The sequence below is a fragment of the Parasteatoda tepidariorum genome, chromosome 8, assembly GCF_982258835.1.
Source record: "Parasteatoda tepidariorum strain Cologne lab strain chromosome 8, Ptep-v5.0, whole genome shotgun sequence".
NCBI classification, from domain to species: domain Eukaryota; kingdom Metazoa; phylum Arthropoda; class Arachnida; order Araneae; family Theridiidae; genus Parasteatoda; species Parasteatoda tepidariorum.
This window is the reverse complement of record NC_141762.1, coordinates 46,899,829-46,919,884: the sequence shown is the minus strand read 5'-3', so window position 1 is coordinate 46,919,884 and position 20,056 is coordinate 46,899,829. Positions and strand designations below refer to the sequence as shown.

Here is a 20,056-nt window from a genome sequence, read left to right as displayed (position 1 = left end):
TACAAGAAAAATTATTTCATTAATTTATGTTTTAATTAAATGTTTGATTCAGCTGATTAAAACTTTTATTTTAAAAATTTTATCACTTTTCCTATTTCGGAAACTTAATAGAAGTACGTTTAAAATCATTATGTCAAATATAAAAAAATAATTGCAACAATAAATTAATAAACCATAATGTTAGATTTATATAACAGATGAAAAAAATTTAAAATTGATCAAAAAATTTATACACAAATTATAATGAAAATGTTTTTGTTTTTTTGTCTTTGTTTATATGAATAAAATTTTGTTCAAACTTTCATTTTACGAATGCCACTTTGAGCCCTGGTATTGTGAGTATAGCTTCTTCGGGTGGTATTTGTTTTACCGGAAGAAAGGTTAGTCCTATGTAACCGAAGTCTCCGAGACATAGGAAATGTCCTTTGAGCCAAAGTACTTTTTTTGGATTGTTTTATTTTGCAAGGAACCACTTTATTTTTCTGAGTAACAGAAATTTGCTTTGTACTCGCAGAGTTTTCTATATCTGAAGTCCTGTCATTGTTTGTATAAAAATTATCCAAATGAGACCAACCATTTTCTTTACAGTTAGTATCATTTGGAGGAGAACTATCTTCTTTTTCACATTTTGAAAGACCAGACTCAGTTCTCCCTACTATCACATTTGACAGAGAGTTTATTTTGTCTTTTCCATTTTCACTAAGCATACTTTTAGTAACTGACTCATCATTATTTTCTGAAGTATTATTGCTGGACTCACTTAGCGTGTTGTTCCTAGATTCACTTTTATTCCTGCTCAAAATTGAGTTATTGTCATCTACTCCATCTCCAGGAGGATCATGCCCTTTCCTCTTTGATTTTGGTTGTAAAAGAGGCTGATTCGACACACTAGGCTCAGGGGTCTTCAATTTTTCAGCCGTCGGGTTCGAGTTTTCAGGACTCAGAATTGGAGCAGATGCTCCCGGAGTGACTGTTTGCTTTACAACAACTCTTTGAGGTGATAATATAACAGGTTTCGGCAGATTTTTTGGTACAGGTTCATCAGAATCAGAAGACAGCTTTTTCTCCTTGCACACATTTTCAGGAGCGAAGTCTGAAAATCTCTTTCGCTCTTTGGGAGGAGGAGACTCGAAATTTTCATTTGGTCGCTTCTTCTCTTTTATAACAACTGAAGGAGGTGTGTCAAAGGCATTCAAATTCTTTGCATCTGAAGCTATAATGAAAAGATTTTTATTAGATAAAAACAGGTAAGAAAAAAATAAATTAGTAAGCTTTCTCATTACAAATCAAAACTATAAATTTAATGAAAACTTTCAATGTGATTTATTTTACAATAGCAAATAACAATAACTTGAATTTAAAAAAAACATTGATAAATGTTTACTTTCTGTGCGCGGCCTACATTGGCAGACCCTGATTATATATAAATTTAATTTAGCCTAAACAACTGATTAGTTTTATCTCAACTTTATTACTCCGAATAAAAATTTCAGATCAAAATCACCCTTATATTCAATCACCTGTAATATTTCAAAACCTACAGACAAATAAAAGTAACCCTTTAACGATCACATTATCATTATAAATAAATATTATTTATAATAATAAATATTAATTCTACATTAAAATAAAACACCATTAAAACATAAGTATAAAATCTATGCAATTTTATTTCATTAACATACCAGCCAACTCTTCCAGATTATCCAGACAATTTTATGTCTATATTTCATGTAGGAGCAAAATGTTTACAATTTAACAAATTTGATTTAAATAGTTAAAGCATACATAAAGATGACCGACCAACTAATTTTTTTATTGAGTGATAGTGATAAGTGAACTAAATATTTACCTAAAATATTCACTAATAATGGGACTTTTACGGAAAAACGTAAAGTTGGCAGGTATGCCTTAAAATGTTGATGTTGCCTCCCTTAATATTATAATACATTTTCTTTGATCGGGCATTTACTATCCCATACCAAAGTTAGCAATTTGAAGGTAGAGACACAAAAGTGTAACTTACATTCTTCAAGGAGTTCATCACGTGGTCTCAATCTTTTCATTACTCTTTGTCTTAACAAAACTTCACTTTTAGGTGGGCCTGGAGGATCAAGCATAACAGTTACAACACTTGTGTTGTCTGCTCTCATACCCAATTCAAACCAATGATTCAGTGCTGTATCAACCAATAGCTTTGAAGGATTTTTTGGCTGAGAGCTCTAAGAAAGAAAAATCAATATTTTACCAATTCATTTTACAAGTGAACAAAACTATGAAAATTAATAAGATTAAAAATTATGCAGAACTTTTTTTAATATCTTTAACTCATTAATACCCAATTTTTTTTAACTTAATATTCCACTTGATTATCATTGTTAAATGAAAATTAAACTTTAAAAATATTATTTTTAAAAAAATCAAAATGTCCCAATATTGGGATTATAGGCTTTTGAATAAAACAAGTATCATGTGAAATATTATTAAAAATTAAGTCCTTATTAATAAAATAAGAATTTTAGTTTATCTCAAAAAAATAAAATTATTTTATAGCAAAGTCCTTTAAACATTTTCATACAGTCCAATTTTGCATTTACTGCACTTTCTAGTGACCTTTTTCCCAGAATTTCTGCAATGTAACTGTGTTTTTTACTTTTACAAAATGGTTTATACCATCATATCTAATTTGATCTTGCACTTAGCATCTGCTTTTATGAGTAAAAGGTCTACCTAAACTAGACGGCTACTGTAGAAATACATGTTATTGAACCACCGATAGATGGCGGAGTTTATCATTAGATTGTAACCGTAACTGCAAACTAAGATTTTGTAAAAAAGCAAGAACATTGTAATGTAGTAGTAGAATTGTCTACCATTGTACCGTATTATTCATGTTAACGATTTAAATATATTTTTGTTACTTACCCCTTGGTAATTATTGAGTAGTTTTCCTGTGCCATCAAGAAAACGAGAAAAAGGCTATATTCACTAATAATAGTAATAAATCTTCGGTGTATTTTACCCTATTAGAATTGCTTTAAGTTGAAAAGCGAAACTGGTGCATCGATGCCGAGAAAGGCAATGCACTGAAGATAAGAATAGAATCGAATTTTAGTGGATAAAAGAAAGCCAGAAAAAAGGGGTAAGTTTATTTTGATTGAGAAATATTATATTTGAATATATCATGGATATAGAAAAGCTTAAAATGAAAAGAAGAGCTTTGAAAAGTTCTACTACTAAATTTCTCACTAACTTAGATAAAAACTTTGATAATTTGACAATATACGAATTAGAAACATCTTTAGAACAATTAAGTGAGAAAATGTTGAACATAAAATTAATAAATGAAGAGATAATGAAAGAACTAGATGTTAAAGATATCGAAAAGGAAGTTGAATCCTCTGAAACGTATGTAGAATATTTGATTAACTATAAATGTAAAATTAAGCAGAAGATTCAACAAATTAGTGCCACTCCCTCAACTAGTTCTAATTTGAATGGTGTAACTAGCTCTCAGACTGTAAATCAAACAGAAGTAAACAAATGCACGATAAAACTACCAAAATTAACTGTAAACAAATATTTCGGAGATCCAAATTCATGGTTGGAATTTATCGGCCAGTTCGAAAATTCAATTGATAAAAATCCGTATCTTTCAAATATTGAAAAACTAATTTATCTAAAAAGTTTTGTTGGAGGAGCAGCTTCAAAAGCAATTTCGGGATTTTCTTTAACGGATGATAATTATAAAGCAGCCCTTAATTTGTTGAAAGATCGGTTTGGACAGAAAAACTTGCTTATAAATGCTCATTTAGGCCAATTATTGAATATTACACCAATAAAACATAACTCTGATACTTTTGGATTGCGAAAATTATTCGATCGAGTAGAAATCGAAATTAGAAATTTAGAATCGCTAGGAATTGATTCGGCATCTTATGGAAATTTATTAATGCCAATAATTTTAAAGGTACTCCCATCGGAAATAACTTTAGACTTTTGTAGGAAAGAGAAGGGGGATAATTGGGATTTAAAAGCCCTTCTAAAATTTTTAAGTGAAGAAATAAAAAGTCGCGAAAAAACCACCGCCATTACAAATATAAAATGTTCGAATAATCAAAAAGAAGATAAATTTAGATCAAGGCCGCACCCACAAAAAGAAATAACATCCGCTCATGAATTATGCGCGACCGCAACGAGAATTAATAAATGTGTATTTTGTGGGGGTGACCATGAATCTGAGAAATGTGATACTCTCACAGTTGAAGAAAGAAAAAATATTTTGATTAAGCAGAGACTCTGCTTTCTTTGCTTAAAACCAAATCATCGGTTAATTGATTGTTACAGCAAGAAGAAATGTGTTTTTTGTAATCGGAAACACTCAAAAGCGATTTGCTTTAAGTTAGAGGAAAATAAACAAACAAAAACTTTAAACGATAGAGAGAATTCTAAGGAAAATTTAGAAATTGTTTCGGCCATTTCTTCTTGCGAGAATAAATTAAAACATAAACAAAATTCGAATCCCATTTTATTGCAAACTTGCTCAATCATTGCGGAAAATAAAAACAAACAAGAAAATGTTACAATTTTTCTTGATAATGGAAGTCAACGGACTTTCATAACAAATAAATTGGTAAAAAGATTAAATTTGCCAGTAATTAGAAAAGAAAAATTGTCGATTAATTCTTTTGGATCAGAGCAACCCCAAACTAAATTGTTTAATGTAGTTAGCATCCGATTGAGAAATAGGGAAGATCCTAATTATAAAATAGATATAGAAGCCGTAGAAACTGACACTATTTGTGCAACTCAGCTGCCTTCTCCAAACAAAAACATTGTAAAGGATTACGAATTTTTAAAAACAGTTCAACTTGCGGATGATTTTCAAAACGAAACTAAAGATGTTATGATTTTAATCGGATCGGATTTTTATTTTGATATAGTGACTGGCCGAATTCATAGACTTGATAAAAAACTTGTAGCGGTAGAAACAATCTTCGGTTGGTGTATTTATGGACACATAAATAAAATAAACAATCTACTCGCTATGAACGTAGTTGTTAACCGAGGTGATGAGACTTTAATTAGACAATTTTTTGATCTTGAGTCCATTGGAATATTGCCTGATTCGCCTATTACTGATAACGAGGAAGAAACAATAGTTCAAGAGTTTGAGTCTTCCATTACATTTGATAAACGTTATAAAATTAAATTGCCCTGGAAATTAGAATTGATTGACAACTTAAAATCAAATTATGATGTTGCCCTTAAGAGACTCCACCATCTTGTACACAAATTCGAAAAGAACCCTTGGTTACTTAATGAATATAGACAAACCATAGAATCATATCTTGCAGAGGGTATTATTGAAGAAATTCCTGACACTCAATATTCAAATGATAAAACTATATTTTATCTTCCCCACAGGGCGGTTATTAAAGAAGAGCGCCAAACTACAAAACTCCGCATTGTTTATGATGCATCGTCTCACTCAGCTGAATCCTGTTCGCTAAATGATTGTTTATACACTGGTCCCAAATTAACTAATGATATTTTTGATATTCTAATAAACTTCAGGAACAAAGAGGTAGCTTTTGTTGCAGATTTGAAACAAGCTTTCCTTAATATCGAAATTGTGGAGGAAGATCGAGATGCGACCAGATTTATCTGGATGGAACCTCCCTTTGATGAAGGTAAGATTAAAATTTATCGATTTACTCGTGTTTTATTTAGACTTACTTCTAGTCCCTTCCTTCTTGCGGCAACTATAAAATTTCATTTGAAGAATTATGAAAAAACATATCCTCAAACTATAAAAATTATAAGAGAATCATTGTATGTGGACGATGTGATAGGATGCGAGGATAATGTAGATAAAGCTTTTAGTTTCAGTCAGGAAGCTATTAAAATTTTTGAAGATGCGGGTATGCAACTTAGAAAATGGAATTCAAATTCGAAACCTCTTATAGACTTGTGGGAAACTAATAACATTCAAATTGATCACACCATAGAAAATTCAGACTTAATACCTTCTGAGCATAAAGTACTTGGGATAGGGTGGAATAGTGACACAGACAATTTTTATTTTGATACTAAACATCTTATCAAATTTTTATCTGACGGGAGACACACAAAAAGATTTTTGCTGAAAGCTGCTGGTCGTATATTCGACCCAATAGGATATTTGAGCCCCTTTGTAGTAACCATAAAGTGTTTAATTCAAGCAGTTTGGTGCGCTGGAATTGATTGGGATGAAGAACTCCCTCAAGAAATTACTCGTGATTTTCAGGATTGGTGCAATGGTGTAAAAAAATTAAAAGACATTGAAATACCACGTTACTATTTAAGGGATGCTCTTGGAGATAGTATACAGGATATACAGCTTCACATATTTTCCGATGCTAGTTTGAAAGCATACGGCTGTGTCGCGTATTTGAGAATTGTTACAAATTCAGATAAGATATATACATCATTTGTTGCATCCAAAAGTAGAGTATCTCCCCTCAAAAGTCTGTCATTACCCAGACTTGAATTGATGGCTGCCCTTTTAGCTGCTCGATTAAGCAATAATTTGGTAAAAAACTTAAAGTTTAAACTTACACAAAAATTTTGGACTGATTCATCCATCACTTACTTCTGGATTAGAGGTTTACCCAACCGATTTAAACCCTTCGTAAAAAACCGCGTAGTTGAGATTCAACAATTAACAGATCCTGAACATTGGTTCCACTGCCCCGGCAAAGAAAACCCGGCAGACTTAGTTTCGAGAGGACTGAAAGCATCCGAATTGATTAACAACACTCTTTGGTGGGAAGGACCCCCTTTCCTCAAAAAACGTGTTGACAGTTGGCCTCAGACTTTTGAAACATCCCCGGAAGAAAATCTCCTGGAATTCCGAAAGAAGAAAGAGGAAATTCCAAGTTTCTGCTTTAGTACATCTTCCAATGATCCAAGAATTAATCCGGAGAATTATAGTTGCTTTTTAAAATTTTTGAGGATAACAGCATGGATTCGACGTTTTATTTCAAAGATAAGAAAACAATCTACCACTAAGGGACTACTCACATCATCAGAAATTGAAGAAGCAGAAGAGTTTTGGATCAAATTTGAGCAAAGAAAAGCGTATCATTCAGAAATATTGGCCTTAGAAAGTGGAAAAGAAATTGACAAGAATTCTTTCATTAGAAGTTTTGCCCCCTTTTTGGATGATAAAAAGGTTTTAAGAATAGGAGGCAGATTGGAAAATTCGGAATTTGATCTTGAACAAAAACACCCTATCTTACTTCCTAATAAATGTAAATTTACTGAACTGTTGATTAGAAATGAACACGAAGGAATATTTCATGGTGGTGTTTCTGCCACTCTTTCTAAAATTAGAAATCGGTTTTGGATCGCTAGAGGTCGGCAGCTTATAAAGAAAATAATAAAGAATTGCATAATATGTCGCAAATATTCAGCTCTACCTGCTAAACAAATAACCAGTCCCCTACCTAAAGATCGAGTTTCAGAATCTCCACCATTCTCAGTTTGCGGGGTGGACTTTGCAGGTCCGATATATGCTAAAACATCGAATACTCCTGAAAAAGCCTATATATGTTTGTTTACTTGCGCAGTAACAAGAGCGTTACACTTAGAATTAGTTTCAAATCTAAGTACAGAAAAATTTATATTAGCCTTGCGTAGGTTTATTTCCAGACGAGGAATTGTCCAAACCATGTATAGCGATAATGCAAAAACCTTTAAAAGCGCAAATAAAGAACTTCAACTTATTTTTAACTTGATTCAAGATCCAAAGATTCAAAATTTTATAGCAAATAAAAGGATCAAGTGGAAATTTATCATGGAACGAGCTGCATGGTGGGGAGGTTTCTATGAGAGATTAGTGAAATCGGTGAAGGAATGCTTACGCAAGACCCTATCTAAATCTCTTCTTACCTTTGAGGAATTAACAACAATCTTAACAGATATAGAATCAGTGTTAAACCAACGCCCTTTAAGCTTCGTTTATTCTGACTTAAATGAACCCGAACCTTTGACTCCTGCTCATTTTTTATTGCCTCAGAAGAAAATTGAGCTTCCGTTATATTACACCGGAACTCTTTTTGAACACTCAAATCGTTCTTCCTTAATTAAAAGAAAACTGTTCCAGATGAGACTTTTACAAAATTTTTGGACCAAATGGAAAGAACAGTATGTTCTTCTCCTAAAAACTGCGCATCAGTTGACAACTTCAGAAAATCAACGGAACTTTCAAGTCCAGGACGTTGTCTTGATCGAAGGAGCCCAAAAGAATAAATTTCTTTGGAGCCTTGGAGTAATCGAAGAAGTCTACCCTGGACGGGATGGCAAAGTCCGGAGCTGTCTCGTATGGACTAATGGAAGTCGGATCAGACGTCCCGTTCAACTGTTATATCCTTTTGAAATTTTAAATAATGCTTAAAAATTTGATTCATGTTGAACTTTAATGTTTTTTTTTCTTTCTATTTGTCATTTTTCCTTTAATCTTACTAGATATTATGGACGTCCCCGTCCATGATGGGGAGTTTGTAGAAATACATGTTATTGAACCACCGATAGATGGCGGAGTTTATCATTAGATTGTAACCGTAACTGCAAACTAAGATTTTGTAAAAAAGCAAGAACATTGTAATGTAGTAGTAGAATTGTCTACCATTGTACCGTATTATTCATGTTAACGATTTAAATATATTTTTGTTACTTACCCCTTGGTAATTATTGAGTAGTTTTCCTGTGCCATCAAGAAAACGAGAAAAAGGCTATATTCACTAATAATAGTAATAAATCTTCGGTGTATTTTACCCTATTAGAATTGCTTTAAGTTGAAAAGCGAAAGCTACTAAGGATAGGCTACCTAGACTAGGTCTACCTAGAAAGCGATCTTTGACAACACATTAAGCACATTTCTCATTTGAAGCTTAGAAAATCCAACAGTTAAGAAAAAGATGTGGATATATATGCTACAATGTGTGAACCATGATGTGCATATACATTTACAGTTTCAAAAACTAACATATGAAACACAAATTTCACATTTCATTATCATATTATTTACATAGAAATATTTCAGATTTTTTAAAATTTATCAGTGTTAAATTTTTATTAAATCTGTAACATAATGCATTGTTTAAGAAGCTTCAGTTTTAAGAGCGTTTCATTAAAATATTTTAATATTTTCAGAGAAACTTTCGTTTTCTAATTTCTAGTAATAACAAGAAAACAAAAATTATACAGACTTAAGACTTTTCTAAAATTATAAAATATTTTCCCAATTCTCACAATTTCTACTCTTATAGTTTGCTTTAAAATATCTTTATGCGTAAATAAGTAATTTGATTAAAAAAACTTTTTTTTTAAAAAATTGCGCAAATTTGTTAAAAAATATTTACTTCATTCAATAACTGAAAGTAAAATTCATGAAACGAAAAAAAGAAAAAATAACATATTTAAGAAAACTAAGAATTTATTTTAACAATTAAATATGACAAGAATATATAAAGAATAAGAATATATGTTTAAATTAATTTTAAAAAATATCCTTTCTATAAAAGTTAGTAAGGCACAAAGAAAAAAAAAGTAGCCTTGTGTTCCTACCTTTCAAAAATAAAGATTATATATAATTGCTCAACAAACAAGTAAAAAGAAAAAAATGCAAAAATATGTATTCTAAAATAATATTTTATCTATTAAATAACATTAGTTATAAAATGATTGACTATAAAAATAAATACAATACTTTAACTTTCCTTATCGCCATTTTTATCAGGGGGAAAAAAACACTTCCATTATAATCAAACCATCTGTTTCACAGCTTTAATTTTAAAAATGTGTTGCCATCTCTGCATATATATTAAGAAAAAATATCCCTGCATTGGGTACCAGGACATATGGGTATCGGTGGAAATGAGCTAGCTGACGAAGCAGCACGGGCTGGCTCTAATGCAATTTTCTGGGGCCCTAAACCTGCGCTGGGAATTTCTCCCTCCTCATTTAGGGCAACCATATTCAAGCTCTACGGCAAGATCGCCCATGAGCAGTGGCGCGCTGCTGACGGTTAGAGACAAGCTAAGGAGCTGAATCGAGACAGTCCTAGTGTACGTCAAAAGGAGCTCTTAAAGCTTAATAGAAACAGTATAAGGAAGATCATAGGTCTTCTTACTGGTCACTGTATCCTCAGGAAACACCTAAACATTATGGGAATAGAACCCAATTCTCTTTGTCGGGGATGTCATCTAGAAGAAGAGACATCACGACACATACTCTGTGATTGTGAGGTCTATTCTGCTCAAAGATTTGAGCATTTAGGGCAGCATATCGTCAATGCCTGGGAACTGCAAGATGTTCCTGTAAGGTGCTTGCTGAATTTTATTTCAGCCATAGGGCTTTCATGCTAATCATGATTTTAGGGTTTGGGTACAATAGACCTCTGGTCGATGTGCCCTGCTCGTCAGAGCTGCCCAACCTCTAAGTCTAAGAAAAAATACTCAGGCTATGCATTGCATAATTTTGAAGAGTTCTAACACGTTGCTCCTTTGCGAAAGTTTTAAAAAAGCATCCAAAAATTTATATGATGCCAAGCACAAATTAGTTAAGAATGGAATCACAAATCTTTAAGTATAAAATTTCTCTCTCTCTCTAATTTTTTTGGCAAGTTTTAAATATGAAACTAAATTAAATAGCGTAGTCATTGGTACAGTAATATTAAAATATAATAAACTCTTTGATTTTTCTAGATTTTTAAAAGTGGATGCATGTTTTATTATTATTCTTTTAGTTGTGTCTTATTCATATACATAAAATATATTACAAAATACTTATACTGGCAAGGCCTTCACTAAAGTCAGCATTAAAAAATATTTGCTTTAATCAACCCCGGAAAAAATCCAGATTTCCGGAATTTTCGCTAACAGTGATCCGGAAGTTTCCGGAAATCGAAGGTTCAGACGTTTCAAACAATCATTGATCACAGAAGTTTTCGGAAATCAAATTTTTAAAGGTGGAACTTAGAAACATAGTTTATTTTATTTGTTTGTAAGGGAGAGCCAGAGAGATACTTTAAAGCTTATATTCATGATTAATATGATTTTTTTTATCAGTAAATAGTTGTTATAATCATAAACTGAAGAAAGAAAGACATGTTTGTAAATTTTAATTACTTCTCCAGGTCATCATAGGTATGTTTAAATGATATAGGTATGTGTAAAATTTTAAATACAGTTTAAGTAAACTAAGAAATATTCAGAAAAAGGAAAAAAACCTTGTTTAAATTTTTTCAATTTAAACTTTTTTTTTAACTCAAGAAATTTTCCGGAATTTTAACTTGGGCTCACAATTACCCCTGTTTAATAGTCCCAAAAGGTCAAAAATAGTAATCTAAATAGCATCCTCTGATAATGAAAGTAGCACATAAGGTAAAAATATTATCTAAAGAAAGTAAGGATAAGATACAGAATGTTCATTTAAAGACCGCCCTTAATATGTTTTTTAAAGATCCTTATCATAAATAAAAACAAAACAAAAAAAGTATACACATTAGGAGTCTTTAAATTATTATGAAAGCAGGAGAAAATAATAACACTATCAAAAACTGACAGATTACAGAACAAGAAGATAAATGTAATAAACAACAAGACTAGTTTGAGATAAGTTAAAAGGCAATTATTGGAAACACCTCCAATTAAATCTGTTTTGATGTTAATTATACCAGCTTTTCTCTACTGTAATTTGTTGAATTTCGATTAGAACATCCCATATAGCACAGGAAGAACACCCCATATAATACAGAGTTTATGAAACATTTCACTGCAATTGCAAAGTATATAATTATAAAAAATATTAATTTGTAATTACTTTTGTAGAAAAATAATGGACTTGTTACCTCTAACCCTCATTAATTTCCTCTTTGCCTGACTTTTTTTAGTATTTTTTATAAAATTCCCTCGTTTATATGGATTTATAAAATTACCTGAATATTCTCCCGAGATCAATCTGATTAAATAGGCAACAATTATATTCTTAATATATTCCATACAAATATCAATGTGAATTTTAACAAAATGTTTCAACTAACAATAAAATAAAAATAATAACTTACAACTCCATTCATTCGACTTCCATCTAAGATTAGCTTTTCATTTTCTTCTTCAGCTGTTTGCACAATGCGAACAGCCTGTACATTGCTAACCATATTCCAAAGACCATCAGATGCAAAAATTACACAACGATGCACTTGAGGATTAATATTAATTACTTTAACATCTGGATCAGGACTAACAACAAATTCATCACGAGAATAGTTATAACTCCACAAATCACCTGCAAAAACATCAATAAATATAAACTCTGGCAGTGACTTATCTTGGAGTATTTGATATAAATACAAAGGACTTTTATATTGTTCCTTAATTTTATTAAACTAGGTACCTAGAAATAAATTAAATTAAATTTTGAAGGACAATCACATAAATTCTTTTAGGTTTAAAACTAGGAAAATGTGCATTTAAATATCTGTAAAATTAGAAAGGAAGTTTTTTCTGCATATGTTAAACTTTTCAAACCTCTTTGAACTTTATACGATTGATTTCATTAATGTTTTTAATACTCATAAAGCAGTATCTGTGACATAGAATTTATTTTTTAAACATATAAAATATAAGCAAAAGAATATTGAAAAACTGCTAAAAAAGAAAGAAAGAAATTATATTTCATCTTAATTCTCTAAATTGCTATATTTTATGTGCAGTATAATATGAACATGAAAGTATAAAAAAAAAACATTTTTAAATTAAATAAAGCGAGAGTATGAAAATTCAGAATGCACAGTAATTCTAAATTTCAGATAAATGAAAATTTGCCTATATTAAGATACATGAACCCCTATTTTATGAAAAAGTGTAACACTTTAAAGGAAACAAAAGTTAATCCATATTTATGCTTTATAAAAAATTTACTCATCTTTACTTTAAAAAAATATATATATATATATAAAGACAAATTTAAAAAAAAAGCTAACATTTTTTTTAAAAACTTGAAATTTAAAAAAAGGAAAAATATGATTTATAAAGAAAAGTCATAATGTTACAAAAATATATGAATTAACAAAAACCTATGCTTATGATAAGTGATACAAATGAATATTTAGGCATGTTTTGTGCTTCAATCAAAAAAATTTTCTGTGAATAGGATTCTATTGTACTTTTACTGAACTATATAAGCAAATAAAATAAAAACAAACATTAATAGAACCTCACCCACTTTGTTACATTAATTTATTACATTGAATGGCATGGAAAAATAAGAAAACACACATTTAATTCAAACTAAGCATTTTCTAGACAACCATTCTTCCAATAATAGGTCAATTGGAATAAACTTTTTCTTGGAAATAAAAAAAATTAAATTATAAGACATTTCCATAAAACATATTTCAAAAATTTTTTTAGTTTACCAACTTCAAATAATTTCACACATTTTTTCTTAATAAAAAGCATTACAAACAGAAATAAACTTTCATTGTCGTATAGGTTTATTAATTTAAAAATGAATATTGTTACAAAATATAAATAACTTACAATAAACAAGGGCAACTTACCCAGCGACCTAGCAACAGCTAAAAATGGTATTTGATCAAAGAGTGTACTTCGCCGGACAGGTCCTTTATGTCCAGGCCGTGGGCGATTCCAAACAACTCTCTCTACACCAGCTTTATTTAATACTAAACCACCAGCACTATTGATTCGTTCCCTCTCCTCCGGAGACTCAGGTTTATGATCTTTAGTCAAAGCACATGGACACCATTCTCTTGAACCTGAAATTAAGATATTAATTAATATCAAATTATTAAAATGAACAACTTTTCAATTTCTACAATGATAAAAATAATATACATGAATGAAAGATATATATGTATATATACAGAATAATAAAAAGCTCAAAGAAAAATATTCAAAAATTCTGATTACACATAAGCATTGGAAATCTTAAACAAAAAGTGTATATCCAGGGCTACTGTTTACTAATAAAATGCCTGCTATGCTTAAGTAAAACAGTAAAGAGCATTATCAACTTAAAATTGCTTTTGCTATTACATGTTCAGCAAAAATACATGCAACTACAAATTTTACTGCCACAAACTTAAATGTTAATTACAAAATGACTGTATACAAGTGATATTTTACATACATAGTAGAAATAGTTCCCATATTCGGAATTGTCAGAACTTCAGCAAGATAAGAGGTCTTTAAAGTAACAAGGAACAAAACATACATAATATAATAAAATGGCAATAAATAAATTGTAAATGACATCAATATGTAGACAATAATTTCTTGTTATTAGTTAAATGGCATTTAATTAACAAAACAATATTTAGTATGATAAAATAAATGTCACTAAAATATTGAAAAAAAGAAAGAAAAAGCAGACAGAGGAAAAATTTCACTTCGATTCAAAGACATTTTTTGTACAAAATAACATCAAGTTTCTATATATAATTTTTAAGCACTCTATATTTGCAAAATTTGTTATAGTTAGTTAGATTAATATGAATTTATATAATAGTTTTCTCTGGCTGTGTTCAGTTTGCAGACAAATTCGGTTACCAGGTTTCAGTTTGCAGACACACACACAACCCAAGGTGAATTATGCATTTCGATTTTCAATGGAACTTTCCTGCGGATTGCTATGATGGCGTATTAGAAGAATTCGATTCCCACACAGTTTGTAAGAAAAGTGCTTTTCCTCCTCATGTCTGGCTGATAGCATGCTGGGATCCCGAAACGCCGTGGGAGAAAAGTAGCGTTAGCCACTCTGTTCCTTAATTAACTGAAGTGAAAGTAGTACTATGCAAATCCCATTCTCGGTGAGAGCTATGGAAAAAAAGGAGCTTTTCTGCCAATTGTCTTTTGCAAATAGGTAGCATGTGTTTTTTTTTCAGATAGCGCGGTGTGGTAAGCCTAACTGGTCGCTTATGCCATATTATAACAAGCTTTTTTTTTGCGCAGAGTTTTTTTTAAATGAAATGACGAGGCTGCCTCTCTGTTAAATTTACAGGAAGTTGAAATTCAAGCTATTATTTTAAACATTTTTCAAATTTATTCTAATAGACCTTTATTTTCTTATGAAATATTTTTCTATATGACCCAGTTGAAAATGTTATAATAAAGATAACTTTTAGTGCTAGTACTGTTAAATGTATGTTTTTATTAAATTCCAGTTGAAATTTAATTATGGACATTATAGACAATTAATTATGGACATTAAAATATTTTTTCTTACCAGGTAATTGATATCCTAAAACTATTTTAGAATCACCAACATGTCCAATATACAGCTTTTGGCGACGTATAAAGGCAATACTTGAAGTTGTACCAGATGTACTAGGCAAACCACTAACAGTTTTGGGCCATTTACCTATAATTGGATAAAAACTTACTATAAGATTCTAATAGGAAAATTTAAAAACACACGTAACACAGTTGAAAATGTTTTATTTTCAAGAGACAAAATTATTAAAAAAAAAATCTTCCCCTAGCAGTCCAAACTATACACAATGCATGGATAATTATTATACACAATAAAAAAATTTGAAAAAAATACATAAAAATTCAGTGTGCAAATGTTTTGTTTATCATTAAAATAAATTTAACTTCAAAACAGTAAATACCTACACTTTATCATCAAATATTAAAATTAATACTTAATCTTCATCTTCAGTATTTATTAATAAAATAATTTTTATCATTTTCTGTGGAATACACTTTAATTTTATAAACTTTTGTTAAGTCAAATATAATCAGAAATTAGTTTAGAAGAAATTTGGATCCATTTATAGCATTTCACACAATTTTTGATCATTGAAACATGCCCTTCATAAAATATATAGCAATAAAAACAGGCTTTTAAAAAATTTATGAAATGGATTCTATACAAATTTCTACTTTTGAATTACGAATAAAAAATGAATACAATAATTTCTCGATTATGCGCGGGCTAATAGTCTGTTTTGCTGATCATCGGCACTTCACTTTTAACATTAAATTATATAATTTAATATTAAACAATAGAGCATTTAGAACTGAGAATAAATAAAATCATAGAGATGGACTATTTTAAGAGTTTCGTGTACAACATACCAGCAAACATTCATTTTCATACCCCAAGTGTTCTAAGTAGAAACGAGCATTGAAAGAGTGAAAATGGGGAAGCATTTACAAAGAGCAAGGCAGTGCCGGATTACCCATTAGGCCAGACTAGGCCATGGCCTGGGGCACCCAATGATTAGGGGCCCCCTTAAAAATAGATTTTTTGAAAATGAATTTTAAAAAAATTAAGAAAAACAATGATTTTTTTTTAAAAAAAACTCATTTCAAATTTATATTAAAATTTCTTCAAAGTGTTATGATTATTTTTTAGTTCTAATTTATCAAAATAAAGTAAAATTTAATTTATTATTATTTATTTTAATTTCAAATATGCTTTCTTTAATGAAAAGATATATTAATACTTTTATATTTGAATAAATCAAAAATATACGAGAAAAACAATTTAATCAAAGGGCCCCAAAAATTTGAATGGCCTAGGGCCCCGCGTACGCTTAATCCGGCCTGGAGCAAGGCAACAAAAGTCATGATTTACAGTTGCCGAACTACAATTACAGGATGAAGTTCATATTTCAATGAATAGATACAGCATCCATCAAAGCATTTTATTCAAATCTTAAAGAAAATGTTGCAACTCTTATCAGTTTTGAGAGAAGATTCGAAAAATCGTGTATGTAGTGTAACTCTTTATAAAAACTAACATATGTGCTTCAAACATAGTTTTGTGCATTCTTTCTTCAATAGTGTATGATCTCCCAAGGTAAAGTCTGATTTTGCCTGTTTTATTTTAGCCTCTGACCTTTCCAACAAGAAACAAAAGAAATTTTAATAATAGATCTTAAAATTTATAAATTATATTTTTTTTAATAATTATGTGTCTTTTTTTAAGCGTTTTGCCAATTATCCGTGAATTCACTTATCCGCACTTTCTAGGTCACTCAATTTGGTGGAAAATTGGGAGTTTATTGAAAAATTTCAAATGTAGTAACTCAATAACTTATGTTACTACAAATTTTTGAAAGATTAATATATATATATATATATATATATATATATATATATATATATATATATATATATATATATATTTTACTAAATTAGATCTTATTTCCACGTATTCACAAAATCAAGACTCTGACAGAAATTACATGATTATACAAAAATTTTAGAATCAGAAAATAATTAGATTTTCAACAAATACAAAATAAGATCTTTCACAAAATGTCAGTTCCACTGCTTTTTGTAACTTCTCACAAAATTACAAACATAGGACCTTGTATTCATAAAAGAATGAGTAGATTTTTCACAAGACGTCTTGTTTGATAATAATTGAGCTCAGTATTAGAAGCAGTTGAATAAACTAACAAAAGATGACAAATATTTTTTAAAACATAAGTAATAAGTTTAGTTTTAATCAACTGAAAGTCGTAAAATATTTCGTTTTATTTGAAAACAAACCGAGTAATTTACAAACACTTAAAATACAGATCATGTATTCTGAATTGAAATTTCATAAAAACTATTCAAAAATAGTTTTATGACATTCCCAATTCATAATAAATATTAAAAAAAACTTGAACATTTTATAATGAATTAATCCAGTATAGAAACAATTGAGGAAAATTCACATTTACAAAACTGCATAGCAAAGATCTCATTCACACTCATTGCTCTATATGCGATCAAAACATAGTTGTACAGCAGACAAAACAAACATATTATGACGTAATGATAAGTTGCTACTGCGCATGCTTGAGGGCAATTGAAAACAAACATGGCGATTAAATGCCTCGATTTCTGTAAGAAGATAGTATAACGAAATAACAACATTTGGCAATTTTTGGTCACAGATTATGCATAATTTTACTAAAATTATCTACAAATTGTATATAACTGAAAAATAAAAGTAACCTGAATTTCAAACAAACGATAATGCTTAAAACCTCTAGACAAACATAGATTTAAAAGAAATCTCGGGATATTTACCAACTTCTCTCCACATAGCATGGTGGGTAGTTAAAAATCCATCACGAATAGCTTTCAATACTTGATCATCATCATCACTCCAAAATGATTTCTGACTTACAATATTATTCATTAGATGTTCTTTAGCGTACAGGGCGGCCTCTCTTCCACCATGGCCATCGAATATGCCAAAGTAGGCATATTCTAAATCTTTTTTGTCTTCACTCGGTTGATACGCAACAACAAAAGCATCTTCCATATATTTTCGACCACCTTGATTACAATGTCCGGTTACACGCAAATTAAGTCCAATGCTTGGTGTCATTGCACACACCGTATTTCTGAACTTTCATGAAAGCGTCACAACAATGAAGACGTCAGCATCTGACATTCAAATACTATTGGTTCGTTACTCTGACGTATGACTGTATTCTTAAGGGGTAGGTGGAGGTGGCTTAATATGAAACTATTTTTAAAAGCTGAACTAGATCTCTAGAGTCCAAATTTCGTCTGCTATTGTCACTGACGCTTAGCTGATAGAGGAAGGTCAAAGGGCCAATCTCACTAAATAAGAATCACGCACTTTCGATTGCTGTGGGGGAAATTGAAAACTTGATTGGTGACTTTTAGCAAGAAAATACTGCTCACATACTTTTTCAGCAGAAAGCGTGAAGCGCATTCAGTGAGAATGGCCTCTTAGGATGAATCAGATCACAACTCTCTACCTATGGCAACAATTCACGTACTTTCACCAATAGCATGTGGATAGTGCAAAAGCGCGTTAATTTCTGTCTCAATTTTCAAATCGTTTAAAAACTTCAAAATTAAGAAACCATATTGAACAGAAAAAGGCATTAATCATAGTCATGAAGGTAACTTTCTTTAAAAAATGTTTTTGTTGATTAAATACGAAAAAAATATTATGGAAGGGAGAAATGTGATAGAACATTCCCATACAAGGGAGAAGGGTCAAAATCGATCTTCTCCCCAGATGGCGATAGCGAAAAATGCGCAGTTTTTGAAATACGGGATGTTTTGGGATTTAAATTCTTAATTTTTGGGAAATAAGCCAAAACCGGTCTGCTTCGAATATGAATTTATAGCTTAAGGTATACAATATCAAATAAAATGTAGAATTTGAGTTTAAGTAGCTTGATGTAGAGTGCGCAAGAAAACGGACCACCCTGAGTAACTTTTTATCTAATGATCGGTTCTTTACGTTCCAAAACAAAATCTTAATGATTTGATGGGTTCATCTCAAATATGCTATTCGATTCGTGAAGACAATAGTCTGGGTTACGAAATCAAACACAGAAACGCACTTTATTTGCATAAGCATACCTTTTTCTTGTAGAATTCGGATTTCTGACACCCAAATTATAGGGGTAGCTGCAATCTGGGAAATATGGACCCCATAGTTTGATCAGTTATCTCACAATTATGAAATTCGTTTATCAAAAGATAATTTCCTTGCAAAAAGTCTTTTTTTTTTATGTATATTCATTATTTTATTTAGTAGTATTCGAAACATTTTGAATTGTTAGTTATACAATTTTTACGTAATTTTAAGTATCAAAATACGAAATTTCACCGAAATTTTATATTTTGACGCTTAAAATGATGTAAAAAATTGTTTATTTCATAATTCAACATTGTTAGAGCTTGAAGATCGGATAATTTGATCAAAGGTTATTCATCGTTGTCTGTTTCTTTAAGTTGCGCACTGCAAATTAATTGCAATAGTTTTCAATTCTAATCTTTCATTCTTCTAAATTCTTCGTTTAAATGATCAAAACTTGCATTACTTTAGTAAAATTTAATTTTAAATTAATTAATTTTAGCTGTATAAATTTATTATAAACTCTACTGAATATAATCATTTTGAAATTAAATATTTTTCTAAAAAAATATCTGCCAAAAATAAAAATTTTGATTTAAAAAAAAAAGGAATTTTTAAGTTTCATCAATTGCTT

The 20,056-nt window shown here is 30.2% G+C and overlaps 1 protein-coding gene across 2 annotated transcripts; it reads right to left on the bottom strand.

Annotated features, from left to right (window-relative positions):
- Positions 1-252: 252 nt before the first annotated feature.
- On the bottom strand, positions 253-18,509 carry LOC107439371 (uncharacterized). Of its 2 annotated transcripts, none has more exons than XM_016051940.5 (6): positions 18,105-18,509; positions 15,295-15,429; positions 13,610-13,825; positions 12,113-12,333; positions 2,027-2,222; positions 253-1,213 (listed from the first exon to the last, which is right to left on the bottom strand). In XM_016051940.5, exons 1-6 carry the CDS (start codon positions 18,406-18,408, stop codon positions 294-296), a joined length of 1,992 nt encoding a protein of 663 aa, XP_015907426.2. In that variant the 5' UTR covers positions 18,409-18,509; the 3' UTR covers positions 253-293. The 2 variants fall into 2 exon arrangements, with proteins under 2 accessions (XP_015907426.2, XP_042905523.3); XM_043049589.3 differs by lacking the exon at positions 18,105-18,509 and adding an exon at positions 17,747-17,952.
- Between the last annotated feature and the right edge of the window lie 1,547 nt (positions 18,510-20,056).

Coding starts and splice junctions, on each gene's coding strand:
- LOC107439371 (XM_016051940.5), bottom strand. CDS start 18,408: ATGACACCAAGCATTGGACTTAATTTGCGTGTAACCGGACATTGTAAT. Junction 13,826..15,294: donor TTTAGGATATCAATTACCTG/GTAAGAAAAAAT, acceptor TCTTAATTTCAG/GTTCAAGAGAATGGTGTCCA. Junction 1,214..2,026: donor TGATGAACTCCTTGAAGAAT/GTAAGTTACACT, acceptor TTTTCATTATAG/CTTCAGATGCAAAGAATTTG.